At 42.0% G+C, this 23888-nt stretch overlaps 2 protein-coding genes across 2 annotated transcripts in view; both read left to right on the top strand.

The window, feature by feature from the left end:
• kcnq2a (potassium voltage-gated channel, KQT-like subfamily, member 2a) overlaps positions 1-8448 on the top strand; it is a 22041-nt gene extending 13593 nt beyond the window's left edge. Inside the window, exons 10-15 of the mRNA XM_029507159.1 lie at positions 1274-1303; positions 2927-3132; positions 5254-5359; positions 5846-5977; positions 7366-7459; positions 7591-8448. Of these exons, the coding sequence (XP_029363019.1) occupies positions 1274-1303; positions 2927-3132; positions 5254-5359; positions 5846-5977; positions 7366-7459; positions 7591-8448 (1426 nt within the window). The remainder of the gene's footprint in view (positions 1-1273; positions 1304-2926; positions 3133-5253; positions 5360-5845; positions 5978-7365; positions 7460-7590) is intronic.
• On the top strand, positions 8026-23888 carry LOC115046651 (voltage-gated potassium channel subunit beta-2-like). The gene is made up of 15 exons (XM_029507160.1): positions 8026-8047; positions 13652-13694; positions 14098-14141; positions 14886-14923; positions 15349-15428; positions 17185-17229; positions 17641-17685; positions 18027-18070; positions 18226-18312; positions 19725-19810; positions 20085-20205; positions 20382-20476; positions 21536-21656; positions 21927-22015; positions 23799-23888. Exons 2-15 carry the CDS (start codon positions 13684-13686, stop codon positions 23886-23888), a joined length of 996 nt encoding a protein of 331 aa, XP_029363020.1. The 5' UTR covers positions 8026-8047; positions 13652-13683.

The following is a 23888-nucleotide window of genomic DNA, read 5'->3' as shown; positions in this document are numbered from 1 at the left end:
CAGTCTTTGCCCTCTGGCTCTCGGCTCAGATTTCCTGCTGTAAAAGGTAACAGATATAATCACTCCTTCATACCTACAGCCATCTCCTTTTAGACTCAAGTCAGGGTAGGAGTCACTCTTCATTTGTTTTCTGTGACTACTCGCCAATATAATTGTTGTATTATGTGATGATGACGATGGCAGTATCTTTTTATTATTATTATTTTTTTAATTGCTCATCTCCCACCTTGTATGGCCTGTTTCAGATGCTGCTACCTATGCACTGATTGTGTGCTTTATGTTTTATGTGTATTTGCTGCACAACTAATTGCCCCAGCGAATTAAGTTGAGCCTTAAACCTTGAGAAGAGGAAAAGTTTGCCATTCATGGCTGCATCAACAGCATTAAACCAATCAAAACACGTGTGACAGTCACACTGGGGAGATAGTAGTGAGATAGTAAGACTGAACGCCCTACTGAGTGCTCCTTCTCCTACTGAATGTTGCTGCTAAATGGGGAGCCAAAAACAGTATTGCATATTTGATGAATGCAACTTCACAGTGTCTACAATCAATATCTTTACGTCAGTGTATAACCTGAAAAGGGTTGCTTAAAGTGACAAACACACCACTGGCTGATTCTCTAGTTCCGCTTGGCTCCACAGAGCGTGGTGGCGTCTTCCATTGTTCTGGTTTTCCCAACGCACACTTTGCCTCACAGTTCCCACAGCTCTCCCAGCACTGGGTTCGAATAAAGCAGGCAGCTGTTTTCATGAACATATATTTACCGTTCCGAACAGACATTCAGCACGTAGACGTCCATCCATCTTCAACCGCTTATCCGTGGGGTGCTGCGCCCAATCCCAGCGCACTCTGGGTGAAAGGGGGGGGGGTCACCCTGGATAGGTCATCAATCCATCACAGGGCCAACACACAGAGACAAACAGAGACAACCACTCACACTTACAGATGATATAGCGTCACCAGTTAACCTACACATGATGTCTTTGGACAGTGGGAGGAAACCCGCACAGGGAGGCCCCAGCCCAGGAACCGAACCCACGACCTTCTTATTGTGGGGCGACAGCACTAACCACTATGCGTGCTGCATATAGACAATAGATAGATTTTTTTGCACTGTATCTGATTGATATTTGCTAAAAAAGATGAATAACACCCAAAAGGTGGAAGTGCTATTTTCACAGCTTGTCTTTCTAACGTTTCATACTCCTTAATCTAGCTTCATACACGACCGAGCTGCACAGTGTAACAGTGTGTGTCCTCTCTCCTTACAGGAAGGAGTCTCAGACAGAAACGTCCCCCAGGTCTGCATTGTGATTGGTTTTCATATCTATTCAGCTCGATTTGGCTTTTCCTCAATTCTGCTCTTAGCTACTGCTAAGGCACTCTTCTTGGGGGAGTGTGTGGCGACTATATCTGTGTGTGATTGTGTGTTTGTGCGTTGCTGGTTGCCACTTGTCCTGTTGCGTGCCAGACGCGGATGCTGTTGTCTGTTTGTGTGTGTGTGGCTCCTTCAAGAACGGTCTTGCTGCATCTGCTCATGTGGTGCTCAAAGATCAGCTCACTTTGGCCTCACTCCTGTCTTGCAGCTTTGTTAAATATTCAACAAAAAGCTGTTCTTTGATACTCTAGCTTTCAGCATCACTTCAGGGAAACCGATTTTGAACACTTTAAGAGCCTTGCCTGAGTTTTATTATCACACTTTTTGACAAAAGAAAGCAACAAGTGTAATTATTGACAATGTAGTAACACTTTATTATGACAAAGTCTTTAGTAAGCCATTTGCACACTTGGGGTTAAACCGAGATCAAAAATGATACAAAAAAAATATCTGAAAGATACTCAATAGCCCTAAAACAGCAGAGGCTATTTATGTGTTTATCACAACAAGTTGCAAGTGACTATAAAACAGTGTTAGAATAAAGTGTTACTTGCATCACAGTATGGCTCACACTGCTATTTTTGACTGTATCGACTGCTATTTTATCTTTTTGTGTCTCCTCTACTGCCCACCACTCCAGTAATGAAAATGCACACAAAGACAGACTTTGCGGGTGCTGTCCGAGAACTATTAGGTATAGTTGCTGCACAGATACTAACAATTGCACTGCAAGTCTGTGTGTCTCCTTCCATTCCTGCCCTCTTCTTCTTCAGACACAGGCACAGTAAAGGTAGAGGAACCAAGAAAATATCTAGATAACACATTAGTCGGTGCACTGTTAAATCTGAGGAGTTTACATTTTATATCAAAGTGCAACTCTGTCAGTGGGATGACCATGAAAAGGTCTCTGGTTAAAAACACAAAAGCTGCCCTCCCCTTTTACCTTTAACTCAAAGAAAATTTTGATGTAATCTTTGTGTACTGCTCTGTCACATTTGATTTGTGAATTCTGCTTACTGATGTCATTACCCAGTTGATTTGCTTGCTGCCTTTTTTTTTTTTTTGCTTAATCACTCCTTACAAACTTCTGTTCAGCAGGCAAGGCACATATTGCTAAGTATGTAGCACTGCGTTTCCTTTGACTGACTCTCGCGGCGCCGAGCAAACAGTATGATGGTGAATTACTTTGCATGATTTGTTTTTCACTTTCTGCATAAAGTGAGACCACGGCTTTTGACACACGCAGTATAATTTTGCCTCCCACGCATGCTTGCTTGTAGCTTCTTGCTGCTTGCCTGACCCACTGAATGCTCCACTATGTTCGTATGTGGACATGGCTCCTGCTGCACATTTTGCATTTCAGCTAAGGTAAGATTTACTACCTAATTAATGCCACAATTAAGTCCACAAATTTCCAATATTCAATTTGAATGTTAGAACAACAAAACAGTACGATAAAAAGAGTTACAGATGGTTATTGGTTACAGATAAAGATGCAAAATAAAAAATTTAAATGTTTAAATTTTCTTTCTCGTTGTTTATATAGTCGGAAGGCCAGCCTGAAGGACAAGGTCTTTCCCAGTCCTTCTAAGGCTCCATTGGCCAAAGGGAAGGCCCAGTCTCCGGGGCCAGAGGAGGGGGCCGAGGCAAGTCCTAGCAAGTTCACAAAGAGCTGGAGCTTCAATGAAAAGAACAAAGGGCCGAAGCAGGCCTTTAGAGTCCGAGGCAGCACCTCTCGCCAAAACTCAGAAGGTGAGCGAACTCAGTACAAGAGTGAGCACTTAACAGAGATTGACAATCATGATCTTTTGAGGGACAGTAGGAAGTACAAACTGCTATCTTTGTTTTAGGAAAAGCAAATAACCGATTGTTCATAGTAAAAAAAAAAAATAATAAAATAAAAGTTTTATTTTGTCTCGGGTGTCAGGGAGTATTTAAACCAAAATGAAACAATAAACTCAAACTAATTCAAATCGTATTTGTAGGAATTTATATGTTTGTATAGTGAATGTGAGGTGGTGGGAAAGAGCTAGCCTGGCTCTGTCAAATATTAAAACTAATACACCGACCAGCATCTCTAAAGCTGCATGTTTCTAACCTGCTTGTCTTTATTTATTCGATAGAAGGTAGCTAGATGCTAGCTCAAGCTTTATTTATACCTTTAAGAAAAGTGCTGCTTGTTTGTATTGTTGGGAGTTATGGATGGAAATAAAATGCAATTGCTGTATAACTGTTCACGTTCTTGAAACTGTGTTAAGACAAACTGTTATTATATAAGAGCTACTCAGTAATAAGTACCACGTTTTTGACACAGTTTCTTAATAATGTTTTCCAAAAAGCTACTCTATTGGCATTCAGCCCATAACGGCCCACTGAGGCTCCGCCATAGTGCGGTGGTTATGTTTATGACCACATCTGAGCTCTGTGGAGCTCCGTGCCACCTGCGATGGATGACATTGTGCGTAAGCCTCTTTATTTGCAGTCACTGTGCAGATTGTGTAGGTAACTTTGTTAGAGAGTTCACCATGAATGAATTTCAAATGTGTGAATAAGACAGGGAGGTTTGGTGGGCACGCACAAAAGCCAGGATTTCAACATGATGCTGGGGAGACAGGAATGTTTGGATCATCTATTGCTGGACAGCCCACCTGCATCCATATGTCATCCAGGCCACCGTGTCACTATCAACAAATATATTTCTCTCTTTTTACCATTTCTTTGCCTTTCTGTTGAGCAATTTAAGCCAATTCTCATTAGTTGTTTTTCTTCTCCCGCTTCATGGCATGTTAAAGTGCTGATTGAAATGCAAGACGAAGACTTTGGACTGAAGAGTTCTCCAGGTTAGACAAGTCACCATGACATGTCTTTAACATAGACTAATATGCTCTATGATGTTTTGAAGAATAGGCTAGCGTATATGTGACATACAAGCTTTATGGTTTATGCAGCTTGCAGTGTGAATATTAGAGAAGTGAGACCAGGCTTTTCAAACATGAAATTAAAACCATTCTATGGGCTCCACAACTTCCCATGTTTGGAATTGATTTTTCTGCCATTGTCATCCTGCTAGAATCCATAACAAATCTTTTTTCCATGTCTCTCCTCTCTCTTTTTGCAGCAATTGAAGGTTTAATAAGTAAGACATTGGGATACATTGTTGGTTGTTGGGTTCAGTAATCAAAAGAAGAGCTTCACTAGTCTGAGAAACTGCATGCTGAAATCTGCTGAGATTTGTTTTACTTGACATGAACCCCTTTTTGAATTCTGTTCTGATATATATTCACTACAATTGTAATAACTCCTTATAGAGGATTATACAAATTTTTATCACAGTAGCACTACTGCAGAAGTTAATCATGGGTTCAAGTCAAGTAGAGTCAAGACAATCCAAAATTGACCGAGTGACTAATCGCCCCAAATTCCCGCTTTATGTTGCATGAAGACACCTCACTTTCCCTACCAGATTCTCATCCAAAATCTGATCAGCCGTGATGGGGCCTTGACGCCTTTGCCTGTATGCACAATGCTTCAAAATCCATAGACTACCCTTTTGGCTTAATTTAACATGCTAGTTATGATGCTAATCTTCACAATAATTGGTGGTGGGAAAAGAGCACTTGTCTTTTCAGATTTTAATAAAGCTTTATCCCATCGAGCACTATCCTTCAATTCTGCACCAAGTCCTTTTTTCTGTTTATTCCACAAAGCTCGCTCACTTCGTTCACAAACTGGCTAACTGGCTTGATAGCGACTCAGTTATTAATATTTGCACTTTTAGAGCTCAAAGAGCTCCGCTTTGCTTTCCTTGTTGACGCTGATCATGCCACGTCTGGAGAAATATTCTTTAAGAGAGTCTTTGTCTGTGTTCTGTAGAGGCAAGCCTCCCAGGAGAAGAAATTGGTGATGATAAGAGTTGCCACTGTGAGTTTCTCACTCAAGAGTTACCTCCAGGACTGAAGGTTGCAATAAGAGCAATCTGGTAAGGGCTTGCTTTACTCCGGATTATCTCCAAATAAGAAAATTTGCTGCTGACCTATTCACAGCATTATTTTGTTGCGACAATTACCAAGCTCTCACTAATTGCTTGATAACAAAAGACATGGTTAAACATGCACAGTGATAAACAAAAATACATAAAAAATTTGGTTGAGCGCAAAAATGCATTTTGCCAATGAATCAGAATCCATCAGTTTTTGGCCCAAACTTTAATCTGCATCTCATTGATTCACCAGCAGATGGCATTTGGTTTCTGTTATCTTTTCAATGCGTTGTACTAGACTGCAAGATGCAGGGGAAACTTAACAACAATATAATAAATCATTCCTTCACAGGGAAATTTGTGTTTCACATCTGCCTTATAGATTGGCATTTTGCTCAGAAAATGTTCTGATGCATCACAAAAGGAAAAACACAATAGTGCAAATAAACTCACTTGCTTAAATAATAAATAAATGTCCTCTTTCAGCATCATGAAGTTTCTGGTGTCAAAGAGGAGGTTCAAAGAGAGCTTGCGGCCTTATGATGTCATGGACGTGATCGAGCAGTACTCAGCAGGTCACCTGGACATGCTGTCCCGCATCAAGAACCTGCAGACCAGGCAAGTGCATATTCACCACGCACTGTGTTTAAGCTTGCCGTTGTTTTACTTTGGTCGTAAAATGTCAGGATAGACACAGAGTCATACATGTAAGCCTGTTCAAAAGTTATTTCTTTGCTGCAATAATTAGTTGAAATTCATTTAAGTAGTGCAGTTGTTGTGTGATACTTGCGGTGTCAGTCAGTAGACACGTTGTGACGCACAAGCCGTTGATCAACTTGTTTCACGTGTCGTATTCAGATCTTATCTTTGTGTCAGTAAAAATATGACTCACTCCCTCAGCTGTGAATGCACCTCAGATTCATTTATGATGTAACATTAATGTATAATTCACATTGTTTTCCCTCCCACAAGTGAGCCCCTCCCATTTTAACCCCCTTAAGGTCTAACATGTTGGATAAATATATTCCAACAGTGAAATACATACACTTTTCATCCACGAAGCACATCAGACTCACTGTATGTCATGGGTGTGTGGAATATATTGAGACCTCCTCTCCATAGCTAATGTGACTCCCACGTTGCTTCATTTTGCATTGCACTCATATCATCTCTGTGTGCTTTGCCAGGATAGATATGATTGTGGGGCCTCCTCCCTCATCAACACCTCGCCATAAGAAGTCCACTGAAGGTCCTAGGTTAGGTTAATAAAATGCACCTCTAGAATGACCGTTTTACCGGCAGTATGCTCCTTACACCATAGACCAAATATGGAAGAAGTTATGCTATTTTATTATTTTCATTGATGGGACCCCTTTTGAGTTCAAGCCATGTGATTGTCAGTGAGCTGCGATTTTGAATCAACACAAGAAAATGGTTATGATGTTTCATGTGTAACCTATTCAGGATGCTGAGCCCTTATTCTGGCTCCAATGTCACATTCTATCGCCGTCTGTCAGTTTAAGTGAGACACTGACTGGCTTTCCCACTGGATGTTAATGAGCCTTGTCATATGGCCTCGCTCAACAGGGGTGCTAGATGCTTGCTCTCATACTGGAGAGACACAGGGAGAGCTTCCCCATTAGGATGCAATGGAAATGAAGCATGAAGCACAACAAAAGCATGCCCAGTGATGCATTTTGACATTGGACAAACTGACTCTATTCACATTTTGTTTCATTCGAGGCCATCTCTCATATAATGCATGCATCCACACCTTCCACTTAGCAATAGTTTGATAACTAAAAATCAATACTTGCTCAATGTTAGGTCATCATCCCTTCATTCAAAACACATTTTTTGTAGCTCACAAAGACATCAACATAAATCCTCTCTTCACTTATTTTAAAAGTAATTCACATTATGGCATTATGTACTTCTGTAAATTTTGTCCATTGTGGCTGAACAGAGTTATTGTTTTAATCTCACACGTCACTTTTTTCAAATAGAGTTGACCAGATAGTTGGTAAAGGTCCTAAAGGGGAAGGAGATTCTGCAGAGGACCAGAGCATGATGGGACGTCTGGTCAAAGTGGAAAAACAGGTAGGAAAACCGCTCTGTGAAAGGTGTGCGAGAAAGAAATAACCTTCTGACCTTGAATCCTTTTGGTTTATTTTACATTTATTTATCTTCTTGGTGGTAATCATTGTTTGTCTTGATTTATTTTCTCGCAGGTGGTCTGTATGGACAGGAAACTTGATTTTCTGGTCAGTGTGTATATGCAGCGTATGGGCATCCCTCGCTCTGAGACAGAAGCCCTTTTCAATTCCAAACAGCCATATCCGGCGCCGCCTTACCGCAGCCCAGAGGAGAGCAAGGAAGACAAAGAGCAAAAAGAGGAGGTGAAGGAGGAAAAGGAGGTGAAGACATGCTCCGTTGCAGACGTCCCGTGCTCAGATGGATCTGTGGAAAAGAGAGATCCTTTACTGGGCCGGTCCGTGGCAAGATCGGTGGGTACTCCCTCCGGCAGCAACAGTCGGCCGTCTACCTCTTGGCAGCACCAGCTGCAGCACCCCCTGAGCCAGCCTGCCTGGAACAGCAGCGTGGCCAACACACCTTCACCAGTCGGTGGCAGCGGTGAGCATTCGCCTAGTCTTTTCCGCCTTCCTCCCCCGCCCGCTCCAGCCCATGACCGCTCCTCCTCTGGCTTGGGGGGCAACAGCAGAGATAGTGGCTCCCAAAGCAGGAGGCGTCACAGGAGGCAGAGGTGTCAGCAGGACGCCACTGCAGTGGAGAGCGACACCTCTCTCTCCATCCCGTCTGTTGACCATGAAGAGCTGGAGCGCTCTTTCAGCGGCTTCAGCATCTCCCAGGCCAAGGAAGACTTCTTTGGGCCTTCCTTCTTTATCGGCTCAGGTGAGGGAGCTGGAGTAGGGACAGAAGCCGGAGCTGGACCTTCACTCTGTGCCAGAGTCAGGCCCTTCATAGCAGAGGGCGAATCAGACACAGACTCTGAACTCTATGCTCCCTCACCTCTTTCCTTCACCGGAGAGGTCACCTGTGGAGAGAGGGCATGGCCAGGACTAAAGTAGGTCAGGAGGGACTGATGCTGAAAGTGATTGGTGCTTCAGTCACCAACAGGAGTGTGTAGCCAACTGACTGTTTATTTCAGGCTAGGTGAATGGGTTCGATTAGCTTTTTATTACAGAAGATACCTTCTTATAAAAACAATGGGATTGTCAATCACCTTTTAGGTTTGCAGTGTTCCACTTTACAAGCAACGCTTAGTTTCAGCTGTACCGTATTCATCAAGACTTTGGTTAAATTGAGAAATAGATGTTTAAGACACTTTTTTGACTTAGCTGAGAGTATTTCAGCTCTGTTAGTGATGATAGACACACGTGAGAGTGCGATGTACACCACTTGTTTTTACATCACACATTGATTTCAATCGAACAAATGAAAACGTCACTTTGCTTTCTTTTCTTAGTAGCGGGTACATTTCCGCTCTTATGTTAAATACTAGCTACTTTAACTTTGACTTAGTGGCAGTTAGTAAATCTGCAAAGACTGTTGAAATTGTATCATGTGGTTAGCATATTGTCTTGATAAATTCAATGCCTTTGAATGACTTACAATGCCAAAATCTTATGCTATGATAATCGATTAGATTCCTGCAGAGTAAAAAAACAAAACAAAAAAAAAACAAAGCATTATTAATTCAGCTTGGTGTTTTCTGAATACTACAGACGAATCCAGATAATTACCCATGAATACACCAGTGAACCTCCCTGCATGGCATGTTAAAATGTTGATTTAAAGACTGTCTTTAGCAGCCTACGAAACCAGACCAACATCGGCAAAAGTCGGCATTGGGTGTTTTTCCTCTGTACAGACACACCAGTGAATCAAACATGAAAATATACATGCATGACTGGTTTATAATTTATAAGGAGCTTTTACTTGAATTCCAATCATATAAATGCAAACTGGGCTTGCCCCTAAATTATGTACTCATCAATCACAAAGGTAGATTACCACATACTGTGTAGAAACAGTATGGACATACGGCTCATAGAGTGTGTAACTATCACTCAACATGCAGTGTTGAGGGTTGGTCTGAGTGATGGGACAGATGGGACACCTGCAAAATCAACCATCTTGATTCTCTCCAGCTCTGTTTCAGTTCTGTGCCTGGTGAAAAGTTCCTGCAAGGCAAGGCAACTAAGAACCATTACGACATTTTTCTCCGTTTTCCACCCCAAAACCCCCCAAAATCAGCAGCCTCAGTCTTCTTTTCATTTAATAAAAGTAGTGCAAGTACAATTTCAGGGTGTTATATGGGAGGGTGTACAGCCTGAGAGCATATGTTCCAAATCAGAAATGCTGTAACTGCTAATGCTAAACGCATGGGATTCATAGGGATACCTGCAGCGTGAGCAGTTCTGCTCAGTCACAGCACATCAACTGCAGCCTTTGAATATTAATCAGAAAATATGGACATAATAATAGAGGAAATGTAATTTGATTGAGACGATCCATATTTTTCAGAAAAGAAGAAAACCACAAAAGGACCTGTTTGGTTTTTCACTCAACAGCTCTTAGTTCAGCATCGTCATGTAACTGCACCTTCTTTCTCCTCAATAATAAAACTTTGTACATCACTGGTACGATTCTCTTTGGGTGTCTTATGTAGTCCTGTGCCAATAAAGCAGCATAGATGTTCAGCTGTGATAACAATGTCCTGATTCCTGATTCAGGTAGCTAGCTAGAATGTTTAATAACTTGATGGCATCTTAGAAAATGCGAAAGCCATTATTATATTTAAAGATTGAATGGGTGAATGATTTTTTTATTCAACTGGTAGAAGATCAATCTAAATCTCTACCATCTGCGTTACACAGCGAAAAGCTTTTACCTCATGTATTTATTTTTCATATAGTATTTAATTGTTGTTAGCTCTTTTATTTTATCTACTTATTAATAATCTACATGTAAGTTCATTACTGCAGCTCCTGCTTCGGGTCCACGCACTCAACCAGACAATGCTTTCAGCTTTTGTGCGCAGTTACATAACCAGTCCAGGTCCACAGAGACCGACCGAGAGACGGACAATCATCTTAGCTTGAGTTTTTGAAGATGAAGAAAATAAACAAAACCATCCGAAAGGACAGCGTGGAGAGCCCCGTTGATTTAAAGAGTGATCAAGAAGAGGCCGACACCAGGAGCGAGGGCAGGGTTCACCCCTGGACAGGTCAGCAGTCCATCACAGGAACAACACACAGGGACACACAGAGACCAACAACCACTCACACTCACAAACAGACCTACAGACAATTTAGACTCACCAGTTAACTCAAACATGATGTCTTTGGATGGTGGGAGGAAACCCACAAACAGATGGGGAGAACATGGAAACTCCGCACAGAAAGGTCCCAGGCTGATAACTGAACCTGCAGCAACAATTACAATCAAATCAAAGTAATAAACTTAATCAAAAGTTGACTGAAATTGCATAAAATTTTATCATAGCAACTCATAATGGGACTAAGTGCTGTAGACGGCCTCCACCGGCTGTATGCACTCCTTGATGCTCCTGATGATTTGTTGGATGATATTTTGTGGAAAATTATCTCCCAAACCTGGATCAAACCAGGATCTGCTGCAGCACTGTCAGGAACTGCCACAAGGCTGTCCTTTTTTAACAGAACTTCCCCTGGGGATTAATAAACTATTTCAGATCTTTTTTTTTTCTCTTGTGTTTTCGTCCCCAGTTGTTCCGCGGTTGTCTCTCATTACTTATAAATGACCTTTATTTCTCCTACTGAGCTCAGAAAACACACAACCTGAAACTGTGCTTATATCTGGTCATTTAAAGACTGAACATTAGAAGGCAAGGGTTTGTTTATCAACATCTCAGTGGTAGAGACCCCACCGTGCACCTATGGCACTTTGTACCCCATTAGTAGGAGCACGATAAATGTCGATAAATGCACAGTGTCTGGAAAAGCAAACACCCCTTTTGAAGCAAGCAGAATGACAGAAATGCAGCTTGCTCCCTGCTGTTGTACAATCACAAGCTTTTAGCACAGATGCTGGTTTTAGTGCCAAGATAAATAATTTACTTGTGGGATTATTTTCTTTCCTCTGCAGTGCAGAAAGGGGCTGCTGATAGGACTCCTTTTGTGCCGTGTGACTGGTAGGAGGGCGCTGAAGACCATCTTAAATCCTCCATCAACTACTTTTGAGGCAGTCCAGAAATCGCCCTGTTAGGCATCCGTGTGAATAAAATACAAACTTCTTGATCTGTCACGGAACTCAACCATGAGCAGTGTAGTCCAGAACCCCTACATCGGCCGAACGCCAGCCAGTCGGGTGAGTAGCTCCAAATGATTGGGATGGATTTATGATGTCACAAATGGGTCAGGGTTGCATGCATATACTCCATAACAGACCCATGTCTGGAGCACAGATCCTGTAGTAAAATAGGAAAGATCATGACTGGATGATGTGTTTTAACTTTGTCATCCAGAAGAATGTAGAGATACTTCAATTATTGATTGTTTTGGGATTTTCTGGTGCAGGCGCACGAGCAGGCTCTAAAATCGAGAGAGCAGATATCGTAGACGGCACTCTAAACGATTGCTGTAAATCGACAGCTGGAATTAACCTTATTTTTAAATATACCGATACACAAAACCAACTGTTTATTAATTCACTGTTAAACTATGCAGGCAGAAGCAGATGGCCCCAAGGCGTCTCTCGAAGACCATCCATCACCTCAGGAGGGGGAAACAGGGGGCCATCCAAGCTGTGTACAGCAAAGATGGAGCACTGTTGACCTCAACTGAGGTGATAGGATGGTGGAAAGAGCACTCTGGGGAACGTTTGAACCCCTCTAATCCACCCTCTATAATGCAGACAGGGCTGAAGGATTATGAGGAATCATCCTAAATGTGTGATGGCCCTCAGATCCCTATAACCCCAAAGTGAGTGCTGTGCAGACTCGTTTACGACGGCTGTTGGCCCCAGGGCTGCGCCTTGTCCCCAGTTCTGTTTGTGATATTCATGGACAGGATTTCGAGGCTCAGCCGTGGTGAGGAGGGGTTGCAGGTGGGCAGCTGTGGGATGGCATTGTTGCTTTTTGCGGATGATGTGGTCCTTTTGGCACCATCAGCCTTAGAACTATAGCACTCACTGGATCGGTTTGAAGGTTGAAGGTGAAGTTCAGCACCTCAAATTCTGAGGCCATGGTCTTCAGTAGGAAGCCGATGGACTGCAGATCCCAGGTGGCGAATGAGTCCTTGCCCCACGTGAAAGGGTTCAAGTATCTAAGCGTCTTGTTCACGAGCGAGGGAACTCTGGAGTGTGAGATTGGCCAGAGAATCTGGGCAGCTGGTGCGGTTGTCGTGAAAAAGGAGCTGAGCCAGAAGGCAAAGCTTTCAATCTACCAGGAAATGTTTCATTCCGACTCACACCTATGGTCATGACCGAAAGAACAAGATTGTGGATATAAGCAGCTGAAATGACTTCCACTTCTACTTCTTTTATTCTCCCTCTCTTTTCGTCTATTTTGTTTTGCATCATTCCATCATTGCAGCATCATTTCAGCATGTGCAGCATTTTCCCCAAACCAGTCTGATGTGCTCTGTCACTCAAAAGCTCAATGCTGACGTTGGGTGGGGGATATGGTGCTAAATCAAAAACAGTTCAATATTTGGTTTTAGTTTCATTTCACATACACACCGTTCAGTCTCAGCTTCCATTTTAGTCAGGTCCCCAGTCTCTGTAAACACATGTGCACATACAAACACACACACTGCAGTAAACATGCAACACCAAATCATAAATCCTTTTGAATGCACCTGTTGCTATTTTTACCGTTGCCTGACAAATGTTGGCAAACGCTCTTCTCTTCTCCTAACCCTTGAACCGTACAAACTGTTGTGTTCATATAAGTTCTGGTTATTTTTAGCAGTTCCTTTTGTTTTGTCATCAATGTCTAGATTCCCAAGCCTGGTTCCGGTGGAGGGGTGCAACATGGAAGTCGAGACAGTGGCGGGATATGTCGAAGCAGTAGCATCAGCAGTGGAGGCGGAGGCAAGATCCTGTCGCTCTCATCCATGAGTGACAGTGTTCACAGTGGCCTGAGCTGCTTCCTGTCAGAACAAGCACTGGAGCAAGAAGAGAGGCAGCAGCGCAGTCGGCAGCTGGCCGAGTTTCAGCGCCTCAAAGAGGTTCGTGCAGCGGCCCAGCTCAAAAATCTGGAAGATTTCCTGAGGATGAACCATGTTTCGCTCAGAGAGAGCACATCTTATTCCACTGGTATGATTTACAGGTAGGTTGAAGCCAATCAGAGGGAAATGAAACCAAACAACTTTGATATATTACCATGCCATACCACATAGTACACAAGACATGCAAATCATTACTTTTGTCGGAAGGCCTGCTCAGGAAAAGGTTTAAGTGCTGGTTGCTACATCATAGTGAGGTTTTGATTAACAGTGTGGCTCTGAAATGTATATAATATATTATATTATATTATTATATATAATATAATATATTTCCATGATCCATTTGTATTTGTTTAATGATTCTTGTGAATGTATGTGAATCTGTATGTATATTATTATCAGACAGACAGAACAAATGACATTCTTTCTGCCCTGCATTGTATTTGTATTTAAAATACAACATATTAATAATATGACAGTTCTTCAAAGTACTTTTTTTGTCTGCAGAAATCTGGGAAAATCAGGGCTGAGGGTTTCCTGCCTTGGTTTAGGTAAGCGGCAATGAATACTGGGGTACACCCAAAGAAAAAAAAAAAAAACTCAAACTGAATCAAGGGCAGCGACACTAAGAGATAGTTTCACCTCACCGCAAAAAGGCTTTATTAATTCGGACTGTCTGGTGGGGAAACCAAGGTATTCAGTCTTGGTTTGTTAGTGCTTCTGGTTGTTGTGATGGCCTGTCAGAGTCTCTATGAAAGTTTCCACTTCCTTTATAGGTGGGATTGTGTCCTCCACTCAATGAGTGTAACAGATGTGGGTTTTAACTTTTCAGCAGAAACAAAAAGGATAGGCCAGCCATGTCAGGTTAACTCAGGCTTCCTTTAAGTTGAAGAGCCACTAAACACAAGCTCTATTTTAGCTAAAGGCACACATTTCATAACACTCTCTAACAGGAAGCAGAGCAAAATAGAATACAAGCTTGAAGTGAAAAAACCATAAAAATTAATCTCCCAGCAGCTCTCCCTCTCCACACTATTAAAACTACAAAACAGGCCAAGCTGGGACACAGTGACCAGGACCAATAGTGCATCAGGGCTAGGTGATCTTTAAAAGTTGCCCACTAATGCTGAGCTCACACTTAACAATTTTCCCAATCGCAGACTGGAAACTCAAAGTTAAAATGAAATCAAGAGTGTTTTACTTTACTTTTTTACTCTTATGGGTTTGACTTGTTTTTGCTGTCTCCTTCAGCGCTGTATTAAGACTAAAACAAACTTCATTTCATTTTGGTGCAGGCACGTGGGTTACCTTTGGAGGACAGATAACGAATGAGGTACGAGCAAACAGCTACACACCAGTACAGTCACATGTGATCCAGGCTCAAGTCGACAGTGTAAAACAACGACGGAAGTGAATTAAACAATTCTGACTTTTCCAGCCATGGAAGCAACTGGCTATCACAACTGGCCTCATCTGAAACTGAAACAGAGATACAACAGAAGCAATCATGGCTTATCTACTTGGTTTGACTTTGACAGGCAAACGCAGAACTTGAAATGTGTTAAAGGCCCTACTGAGCTAACTGATGCTCTGATTCCTATCGCCATGACAATGAACAATATAAACAAGATATAATGTAACAGTGTAGCACTCTTTATCGAATTGATATTTTAAAGAACCTTTTAACTTGTCATAGGGATTCAAAGAAATAGTTTTGATGTATTGCTTATCTTTAGCATCTCCACTTTGCTGTTAAAGGTGGCTGAGGAGCTGATGACTTTGGCATATGAGAATGGAATCAATCTTTTTGACACAGCTGAAGTGTATAACGCCGGAAAGTAAGTATTGCATCTTCAGAAATTAATAGACTTGTATTTAGATTAAGCTAGATAAATGTATCTGACTGAATCACCAAGCTTCCTGCAGCTGTCTTGGGCCCTGTTTATATTTCTTGTTTTAATATTTGTAATGCTTTCTCAACTCAACTCAACTTTATTTAAATAGCACTTTAAAAACAACCACAGCTAAAACCAAGTGCTGTACAACAATAAAATAAGTGAAATTTAACAGGAATATATACTAAAATTATAGTTTTATTGTTTTTTAAAAACAATAAAAAAAGAACAATAATAAAAGCAAATCATAAAACATTAAAACAAGAGAAGAGTCTCTTCAAAGCCAAGGAATAAAAATGGGCTTTAAGATGAATTTTAAATGGACAGTGATGAGCCAGATTCACTACAGAACTAATTTGCCGGTCTAGTTTAAAATCACTGTCCATCCTAAAACCCAAGTTTGAGAGTGCTGGCCTTACATAGTCTGCCAAGCAGCCCAAGCCAATAGGAGGGGGGTTCAGAAGGGCCACTGGGGCCAAAGACCATCACTTCAGTTTTTTTCTCGTTAAAATTTAAAAAGTTCAAGTCCATCAAGGCTTTGATATCCTCAAGACATGACAGAAGTGGTGTGTGAGAGAAAGCACTTTTCTTTTTCAGCAGCACATAACTGTGGAAGGCGATGCCATGCTTTCTCAGGATGGAGCACAGAGGCAGTAAATACGAAGAGAAAAGCAGGGGCCCTAAAATCGACCCAGGTGGAACCCCATACAACAGTAGAGCAGAGCTGGACTCCGAATTTACAAGGCTGACACTCATGCTCTGTTGGCAACATAAGATTTGAACCACTCCAGCGCAGTACCGCAGATGCCCACTAGTAACCGTAACCGAGCCACCAGGATGGTCCACAGTGTCAAAAGCTGTAGATAGGTCCAACAGAACAAGAATTACATGGTCACCAGAATCATTAGCCAGAAGGAGATCATTAAAAACTCTTAATAAAGCTGACTCTGTGTTGTGCAGAGATTTAAAGCCAGATTGAAAGACCTCCAGGACATCATGCTCATCCAGAAAAGACTAATTGAGCATGAACAACTTTCTCCAAGATTTTAGAGATAAAAGGCAGCTTTGAGATGGGCCTAAAATTGGCCAGCACACTGTACCACTGCATGTTGAAAACTTAGGGGAACAACACTAGAAGACAGACTGCTGTTTATGATAGCTAAAACCGACTGCCCTATACGAGGGAAAACCTCACAGAGAACCCGATGGCTTAACATGGCCAACCAGATCTTCTACAAACAGGAGGGACACTTATCAAAGGCTACAGAGCAAGGAACAGGGTCAGAGGGGTCGGATGCAGGAGCTGAGATGAGAGCCCTTACAGTAACCTTATCAATAAAAAAGTGCAAGAAGCTATTGCACATTTTAGGAGATAGTTGCAACCTGACAGCGTTGATGGTTGTGACGATTGGACCCAATCATTTTTGACAGGTATTCTCTTTTGCTCCCTGGTAGCAGCGCCAACAGTCCTTTAGGAAACCCGCAGCTTGTCCTTCTTCTGTTTAGGCTCAGCTTTGCGGCACTTCTCTCATTAAACCAGGGCTCAAGTTTGGCTTTGGACTGCATAGTTTTTAAATCAGCCGTCTGCCACGGTGCCACGGTGATGTTGTGAAAAGAAGCAAGAGCGAAGAGAGTAGAAGATGAATGAATGAATCCTCCAGCTGAGCTTTTCTCTCTTTGTCTCTCTCTCTCCCTCCAGTGCTGAAGTTGTCTTGGGAAGCATCATGAAGAAGAAGGGATGGAGGTACCCACTTCAGATTGTTTGTCTTCTTTGTTCAGATTTGTAATGTTAAGACTTGGTGCATCAGATTGCAGTGTTCAGATTGAAGTGATATTCGTGACTTTTAACACATTTACTGCATTGTTACCAGCATGAAGAGCTCAGAATGCATTGCTTTATGCATTGATTCATTTCGAAATAAATCAAGTAAATTAAATATCGGCATAAATTTCTAGAAACAAGAAATTAAAGGATGCGCTTGCTGTTGTGGTCACTATATATATAAAAAAAAATAAAAATTACATATGCGGCCTGCTTGTATTTTGACATTCAGTCTTTGAATCCTTGAATATTTAGTCATGGAGATGCATTGGTATATTTGACAGAATTAAACTCTCCAGTCTAATTTCTGTATTTCCATGTTCTGAAATACAGACGTTCCAGTTTAGTCATCACTACCAAAATCTTCTGGGGGGGGAAGTAGGTATCATATTCTTCTCCTCTTTCCTCCACCACTCCTTGGTTTCTCTGCCTATAAAGACTTCAACAGACTCTTAAAAGGAAATTAGAGGACGAATTGACGAATGTGAACTGATGGTTGTAATATGACAGCTCCCGTCAGGGATCACTGTGACTGTGTATCCCCCCAGTTATGTTGTTTTATTTTCTCATCTCCCCGTCTGACTGATATAATTCTCATACTGTATTCATGAAGAAAGATCTGTGCTTATTAGTGTATCAGTGATAAATATAACAGAGACCATTTGAAATGCTTTTGTTTTCAGAAACTGAGTCATAAAATGAAAGGTGTTTGTTTTTAGAGCAGAGATGGAAAGAGGACTGTCCAGAAAACACATAATCGAAGGTAAGATTTGAACTTCCTCTGCGAATTATTCAGAGAAATTATTTGTTTGCAAAACAACCAAACCGTTGAGACCTTCATGTGCTGTCGCATCCACACAACACCAGGATGCTCGTATACAATCATACAATTAAAGTGTAGTTGTGTTTATGAAATAGGTCTAAGAGCATCACTAGAGAGACTTCAGCTGGAGTACATTGATGTGATTTTTGCCAATCGACCAGATCCTAACACACCTATAGAAGGTGAGCGAGCTTCCTGAAGGTGAGATTACAACTTTGTCGTAATATAACAGATAAGACATCATGTTTGGGTTAACTGGGGACTCTAAATTGTCCGTAGGTGTGAGTGTGAGTAAGTTGTTGTTGGTCCCGTGATGGACTGGGGGGCCTGTCCAGGATGTACCCCGCACCCCCCAGTAGGTAGAAGATGAATGAATGAATGAACAGTGACACTGATAATTCACAGGGCAATAGTAACGTAATGATAGCATTATGTGGTGCAGTGTCATTGTGTGCGATCTACAAATGATTGTACTTAATCCTTACATCTGTTTCTAAGGCCGAATGTTTTTACCAGTTACTGTTTGCTTGAGTGAGGAAAAATAATAATAACATAAAATCATTTTTATTTTCTTTAATCATCTTTCACAGCTGGTGCAATTTATGACTTCTTTGGTGTAATTTCAGTGATGATAACGCTAAACTATTTATCCACAGTGAAATTAATATCAACTGGTTCAAGATTACATTTCTTTTCACACAAGTGGGAAATTTGTCTTTGGCTGTAGCCACCGAAAACAACAACATGGGACAATATGACAACAGATTAGTCACAGCACATCAGGTAATTATATAAAATAAGTAGCAAAGTAGCTTCCCGCCTCAGAAATTCAGAAACGGCCATACTGTTGGGTTTGATTTTGACAACTCTACTGTATCCTTTCCCAGCCGAACAGTTTCATAGTTATTTCATCAAGTTCCTTATTCGACAGTGGCAGATGTTTGTTCACAGTGCAAATCATTTACAAAGAAATTAAATACCCAGATATCTTCAACAAAATTACTCACTCATTCACTTACCTGTTTCCGGGTGGTGGGGGGTGCTGGAGCCAATCCCAGCTCACATTGGACGAGGACGGGGTCACTCTGGACAGGTCATATTCACTCATTGTTCATGAAAAACGAGGTGCTCAATGCTCTAATTTAATAAAGTCTTTTTCTGTCGCAATGCTTTATCATATTTTATTCTATTATTTATTGTTTAATCATTCGAAAAGTTTCGACATTTGTGGCTGTCACGTGGAAGACTGGGGTTCGATTCCCCAACGAGTAACCAAACCCCAGCCGCAAGGCGACCACAAATTAATGCTATTCTTGTGCCGTTACCAAGCCCAGATAAATGGGGAGGGTTGGGTCAGGAAGGGCATGTGGTGCAAAAACTCTTCCTAAACTAGACATGGAAGTCAAGGGTACTTTCTGTGGCGACCCCAAATAGGGAAAAGCTGAAAGAGGACACACAGAAGACACGCGTTGTATCAGAGAGCATGAAGCGACATATAGGTTGTTCTGACCGTCCATTTCCTCCCATTTGACCTGATCTCTGTCTTCGGCTTTCTTAATCATTTTGGCATGACTTAAATGGGCTGTCTTGGTAGAGACGGTGAGGGCGATGACACATGTGATCAACCACGGGATGGCCATGTATTGGGGAACGTCCCGATGGACCTCCATGGAGATCATGGTGAGCTCACACACAAACCCAGCAATATCCTGGAAATCATAATATCAGCATCAGATGTTTCTTTCTGAGTCATTTTATTCAGTCTGAACAGGTCAGAGAACGCTTGCGCCGGCGCTTATCATTATTATTTTCAGGTCGTCTGGGTTCACTGCATTTCTGCATATTTTATTTTCAGCTCCGCATTTCAATTAGTCGGTTTTTGATCAGGTGGAGAGAAACAGTGAAGTGAACTCTGTGGTGTGTGGGTGTTTACTGATTGTTCCCTGTTCTGCAGGAGGCCTACTCTGTGGCACGTCAGTTCAACCAGATCCCACCCATCTGTGAACAGGCGGAGTACCACATGTTCCAGAGGGAGAAGGTTGAGGTTCAGCTCCCTGACCTCTTCCACAAGATTGGTGAGCTCCTGGCATTATCTTGGAGAAAATAGAGAGAAACTCACATGCTTGATCAGTGTTAACTTTTGTTTGTTTGTCCGTGATATGGCCTTGGCCTTTCTGATTTTGATATAAGCTTCCTTGAGTCCCTAAATTTTCAAAGTGACTGAAGAGTGGGTGATGTTCTGTCCACGCAGGCATTGGTGCTATGACCTGGTCTCCACTGGCCTGTGGCATCATCTCAGGGAAGTATAACAGTGGGATCCCTCCTCATTCTCGTGCCTCACTGAAGGTAAGTCTTATTTCCTCTGCTAATTGTTATGTCAAATCCTTCCTATGAGACAGAGAGAGAGAGAGAGAAAGCGATGTGACACCCTTGATCATTTCATTTTATCACAAAGACACAAAAATGATAGACTAGATAGATGTCAGTTTATTGCAGCAGCAGAAGTTGAGCAGGAATATAACAATGCAGCACCTGCTGGGTGAGGACAGGAAGGAAAACACAAATGATGGGAAAGGGAAGAAACGGTGATTTTAAACTTGACAAGAAAATAAATTCTGTGGTAAAATCCAGTTTTTATCAACTGATGCTTTTACTTAAAGTTAAAATTCCACTTTATCTTTCAATGAGTTTGAGTGAGCGATGAACACTTTCATCTCCATCTGGTTGGATTTCTCCAATGTTGTCATGTCGACCAGACCACGCTTACAATGGGTCCAAAGCGTGGCTACTCATCTTTCGACACTCTGGCCTCTCTGCACTGGCTGTCAGTTTTAGAATGAATTTTAATATTTCATTGTTTCTTTTTAAAATGTGGCACATAAATAAAGTGAATTGAGCATGAGTTTTGGGAGGGATATATATATAGACTTTTCTTTTCTGGCTGGATGAAATTATTCTATGTTGATGAAATGCCACTTCCTTTTCACTTTTTGTGACGTTTGCTTTAAAGCACATACTTTGAATTATACCATTCACTGCCTTCTTTTTCAGTGTTGAACAAAATGAGGCTACACTAGCAACAAGGTCATCAACCTTTGTATGGCTCAAGTTAAGAAAGCTACAGCACACAACATTGGAGTAAATAACGGAGGAATTTTCCTCTTAACTTTGGTGACAGTATTATTAGACGGACACCTACTGTACTCCAGTGGATTATCTTCCCAAATGATATGTAGTCCACTATTATGACCTCAAAAATTCTTAAAAAAATAGTCAAAAAACTAAGGTTATAAGGAACTTTCATGAATTTGTGCCATATCTTCATTTAAAAATGAAACTGTACACTGTGTCTCTTCTGGCAGACTTACGTTCAGCCCTAAACTCTAGACTCGCTCTTTGCAACAGGGTTATCAGTGGATGAAGGACAAGATCCTGGGCGAGGAGGGACACCGCCAGCAGGAGAAGCTGAAAGAGCTGCAGGCTGTTGCTGAGCGACTGGGCTGCACCTTGTCCCAACTGGCTATTGGTAAAATACAAGTGTAACACTGTCTTTGTTGATGTCCCTCGTTCACTATTCTATCCATGATTAATTAAATGTCCTCTCCCATGAGCGTCATCTTTTATTATGACCTTGAAGTTTTATTTTCCTCCAGTGTCAGAACGTCAGGAAGTATTTTTTCCCCATAAAACAGAGCACGTAAACCCAACATAGCCTGTGTTTTTGTGATGGAGACTTCACAACAATGCTTGCGAGTTAAATCCTTTCAGCTTTTCTCTGTGTTGTAAATTGCCACAGCCTGGTGCCTGAGAAATGAAGGGGTGAACGCTGTGCTGCTTGGAGCTTCCAGGATTGACCAGCTGCTGGAGAACATCAGAGCAATACGGGTGAGAGAGCACACACAGTTTGTACGAGACGTGATCCCGCAATGCAGACACACACAAAGAGAGGTGTTCGACTAGTTTGTTGCCACAGCAAATAATGAACACTGGCCTGTGAAGACGAAATGAGCGAGGCAAAGGCAGGTCGCGTTCCTGTATCTGTCTTTGTGGTAGTGTGGAAGGGCTCACAAGGGTTCAGTGTCAGTCCAGCATCAGAGGACAGCAGTAGTGCAGAAAATAGCAGCATGGATGGTCAGGTGAAACGTCACATGCATGGCAGCTGGGGGATTGAAGGAGATTTTCCAATGGGAACTACACCTACTGTATGCACCAAGAAGAGTTTTCTGGAATTTGCAGGAGTATATTTTCAGAGGGGCAACATGGCGGCATAGTGGTTAGCACTGTTGCCTCACAGAAAGACATTTGTGGGTTTGATTCCCGCGGCCTTTCTGTGTTGAGTTTGCATGTTCGACCTGTGCTTACGTGATGTCAGTGTCCGTGATCCCCAGCAGCAGACCTAGCAGCAGAAACTGGAGTACCTGGAGGAAACCCACACAGGCGCAGGGAGAACGCCGCCTGCTGCCCCCAAATTAATCAATCTTGCATAAAAATACACAATACCCAGGAAGCTCAGATGGTCTTTGCGGTTACTGGAGGTGGGCCAGAACAAGAGCAGGGAGCTTGGCTTTCTGCCTTAAAACAGTTTATCCTTCAGATATCTTTGAGAAGGACAAGGGGAGACATGGAGAAAATGAAAATGTCGTCTAGTTAGGACAAAGTACTTTAGGAAGCAACAATAGCCTTGTCTATAGTCTGTGGGGTCTTAATGATTTATCACTTTTGTCCACAAAAAAAGAAACCAGCACCCGGGGGAGAGGAGGAAGGTTCAGTCAGTCCAGCAGCAAGGGAGTTGGACATGTATTTGTCTATGGCCTGTGATCAGGAACCCCCTCAGTGTCTTAGCACCATCTCCTGGGGACAGGAGGTATGGAGAAAACACGTCCAACTAACTGTCCTGCCGGCTGTCAAATCAATGTGTAAAGGAGGTTTGGCTGTTTGTCTATGAGGTTTTTCCTGAGCACCTGAATCAGCTCAAGCAAGTAGATCAACACAAAAAGGGGGGCAGGAAATTTGCAAATGGGGGCTTAGGTGAGGTCAAGACATCCTTCAACTCTTGATTTGCCAGTACACCTCGACTGCAGAGCCTAGTGGTAACTGGGCAATTAGGCAGAAAGCGACTGGACTTACCACAGCTCACATTCATCTGCTTTAGTAATCCGGAGACCTTCTTCAGGCAAGAAATTAACAGATAAATCAGAAACGGGTGTAACCTTCATTGGGTGGCAGAAGAGAGGAGTCTGACTGGAGGCATCCACACGGAAAAACTGGGGCGATACCAAGAACAGAAAGGAGAGCCTACAAGAGTTTCTAACAGGTTAATAGTTCCATAAATGCAAGTAGCATTAAATAATACCAAATATGTGATGTTTGGTTTACTTGATCCCAACCAAAGAAGTATATGATCCACTATTACCTTTATTTCTGGTTGTACTGATCTTTTAATGAAAACTCAAACGAAAGAAAGAAACAAAAATGATATTTCTGTGAATAAATTACTACTATTAGTATAGACTCATAATGGACTTCAGAAGTCGAAGATACCTTTAGCAACTTTTAGGTCCAAATGCTCCGTCTGCAAAAATGACCACAAACACCAACAGACCAGTGATGTTATGACAGTGAGAAGCAAAAGTATGGAAGTTAACTAACTTCTTTCTTGTCTTCGCAGGTTCTTCCAAAGTTATCACTGCCGATTTTATCTGAGATCGACAACATCCTGGGAAACAGACCTTACAGTAAAAAGGACCTCAGGTCCTAG

This window comes from Echeneis naucrates, chromosome 7 (genome assembly GCF_900963305.1).
Source record: "Echeneis naucrates chromosome 7, fEcheNa1.1, whole genome shotgun sequence".
Taxonomy (NCBI): Eukaryota; Metazoa; Chordata; class Actinopteri; order Carangiformes; family Echeneidae; genus Echeneis; species Echeneis naucrates.
The sequence above is the reverse complement of the archived record's forward strand: the minus strand, read 5'-3'. Positions and strand labels throughout refer to the sequence as shown.

Bases quoted from the DNA above. Each gene is read 5' to 3' on its own strand.
- LOC115046651 (XM_029507160.1), top strand. The intron at 20,477-21,535 runs GTAAGTCTTATT...TCTTTGCAACAG, and splicing joins ATTCTCGTGCCTCACTGAAG to GGTTATCAGTGGATGAAGGA. The intron at 21,657-21,926 runs GTAAAATACAAG...AAATTGCCACAG, and splicing joins CTTGTCCCAACTGGCTATTG to CCTGGTGCCTGAGAAATGAA.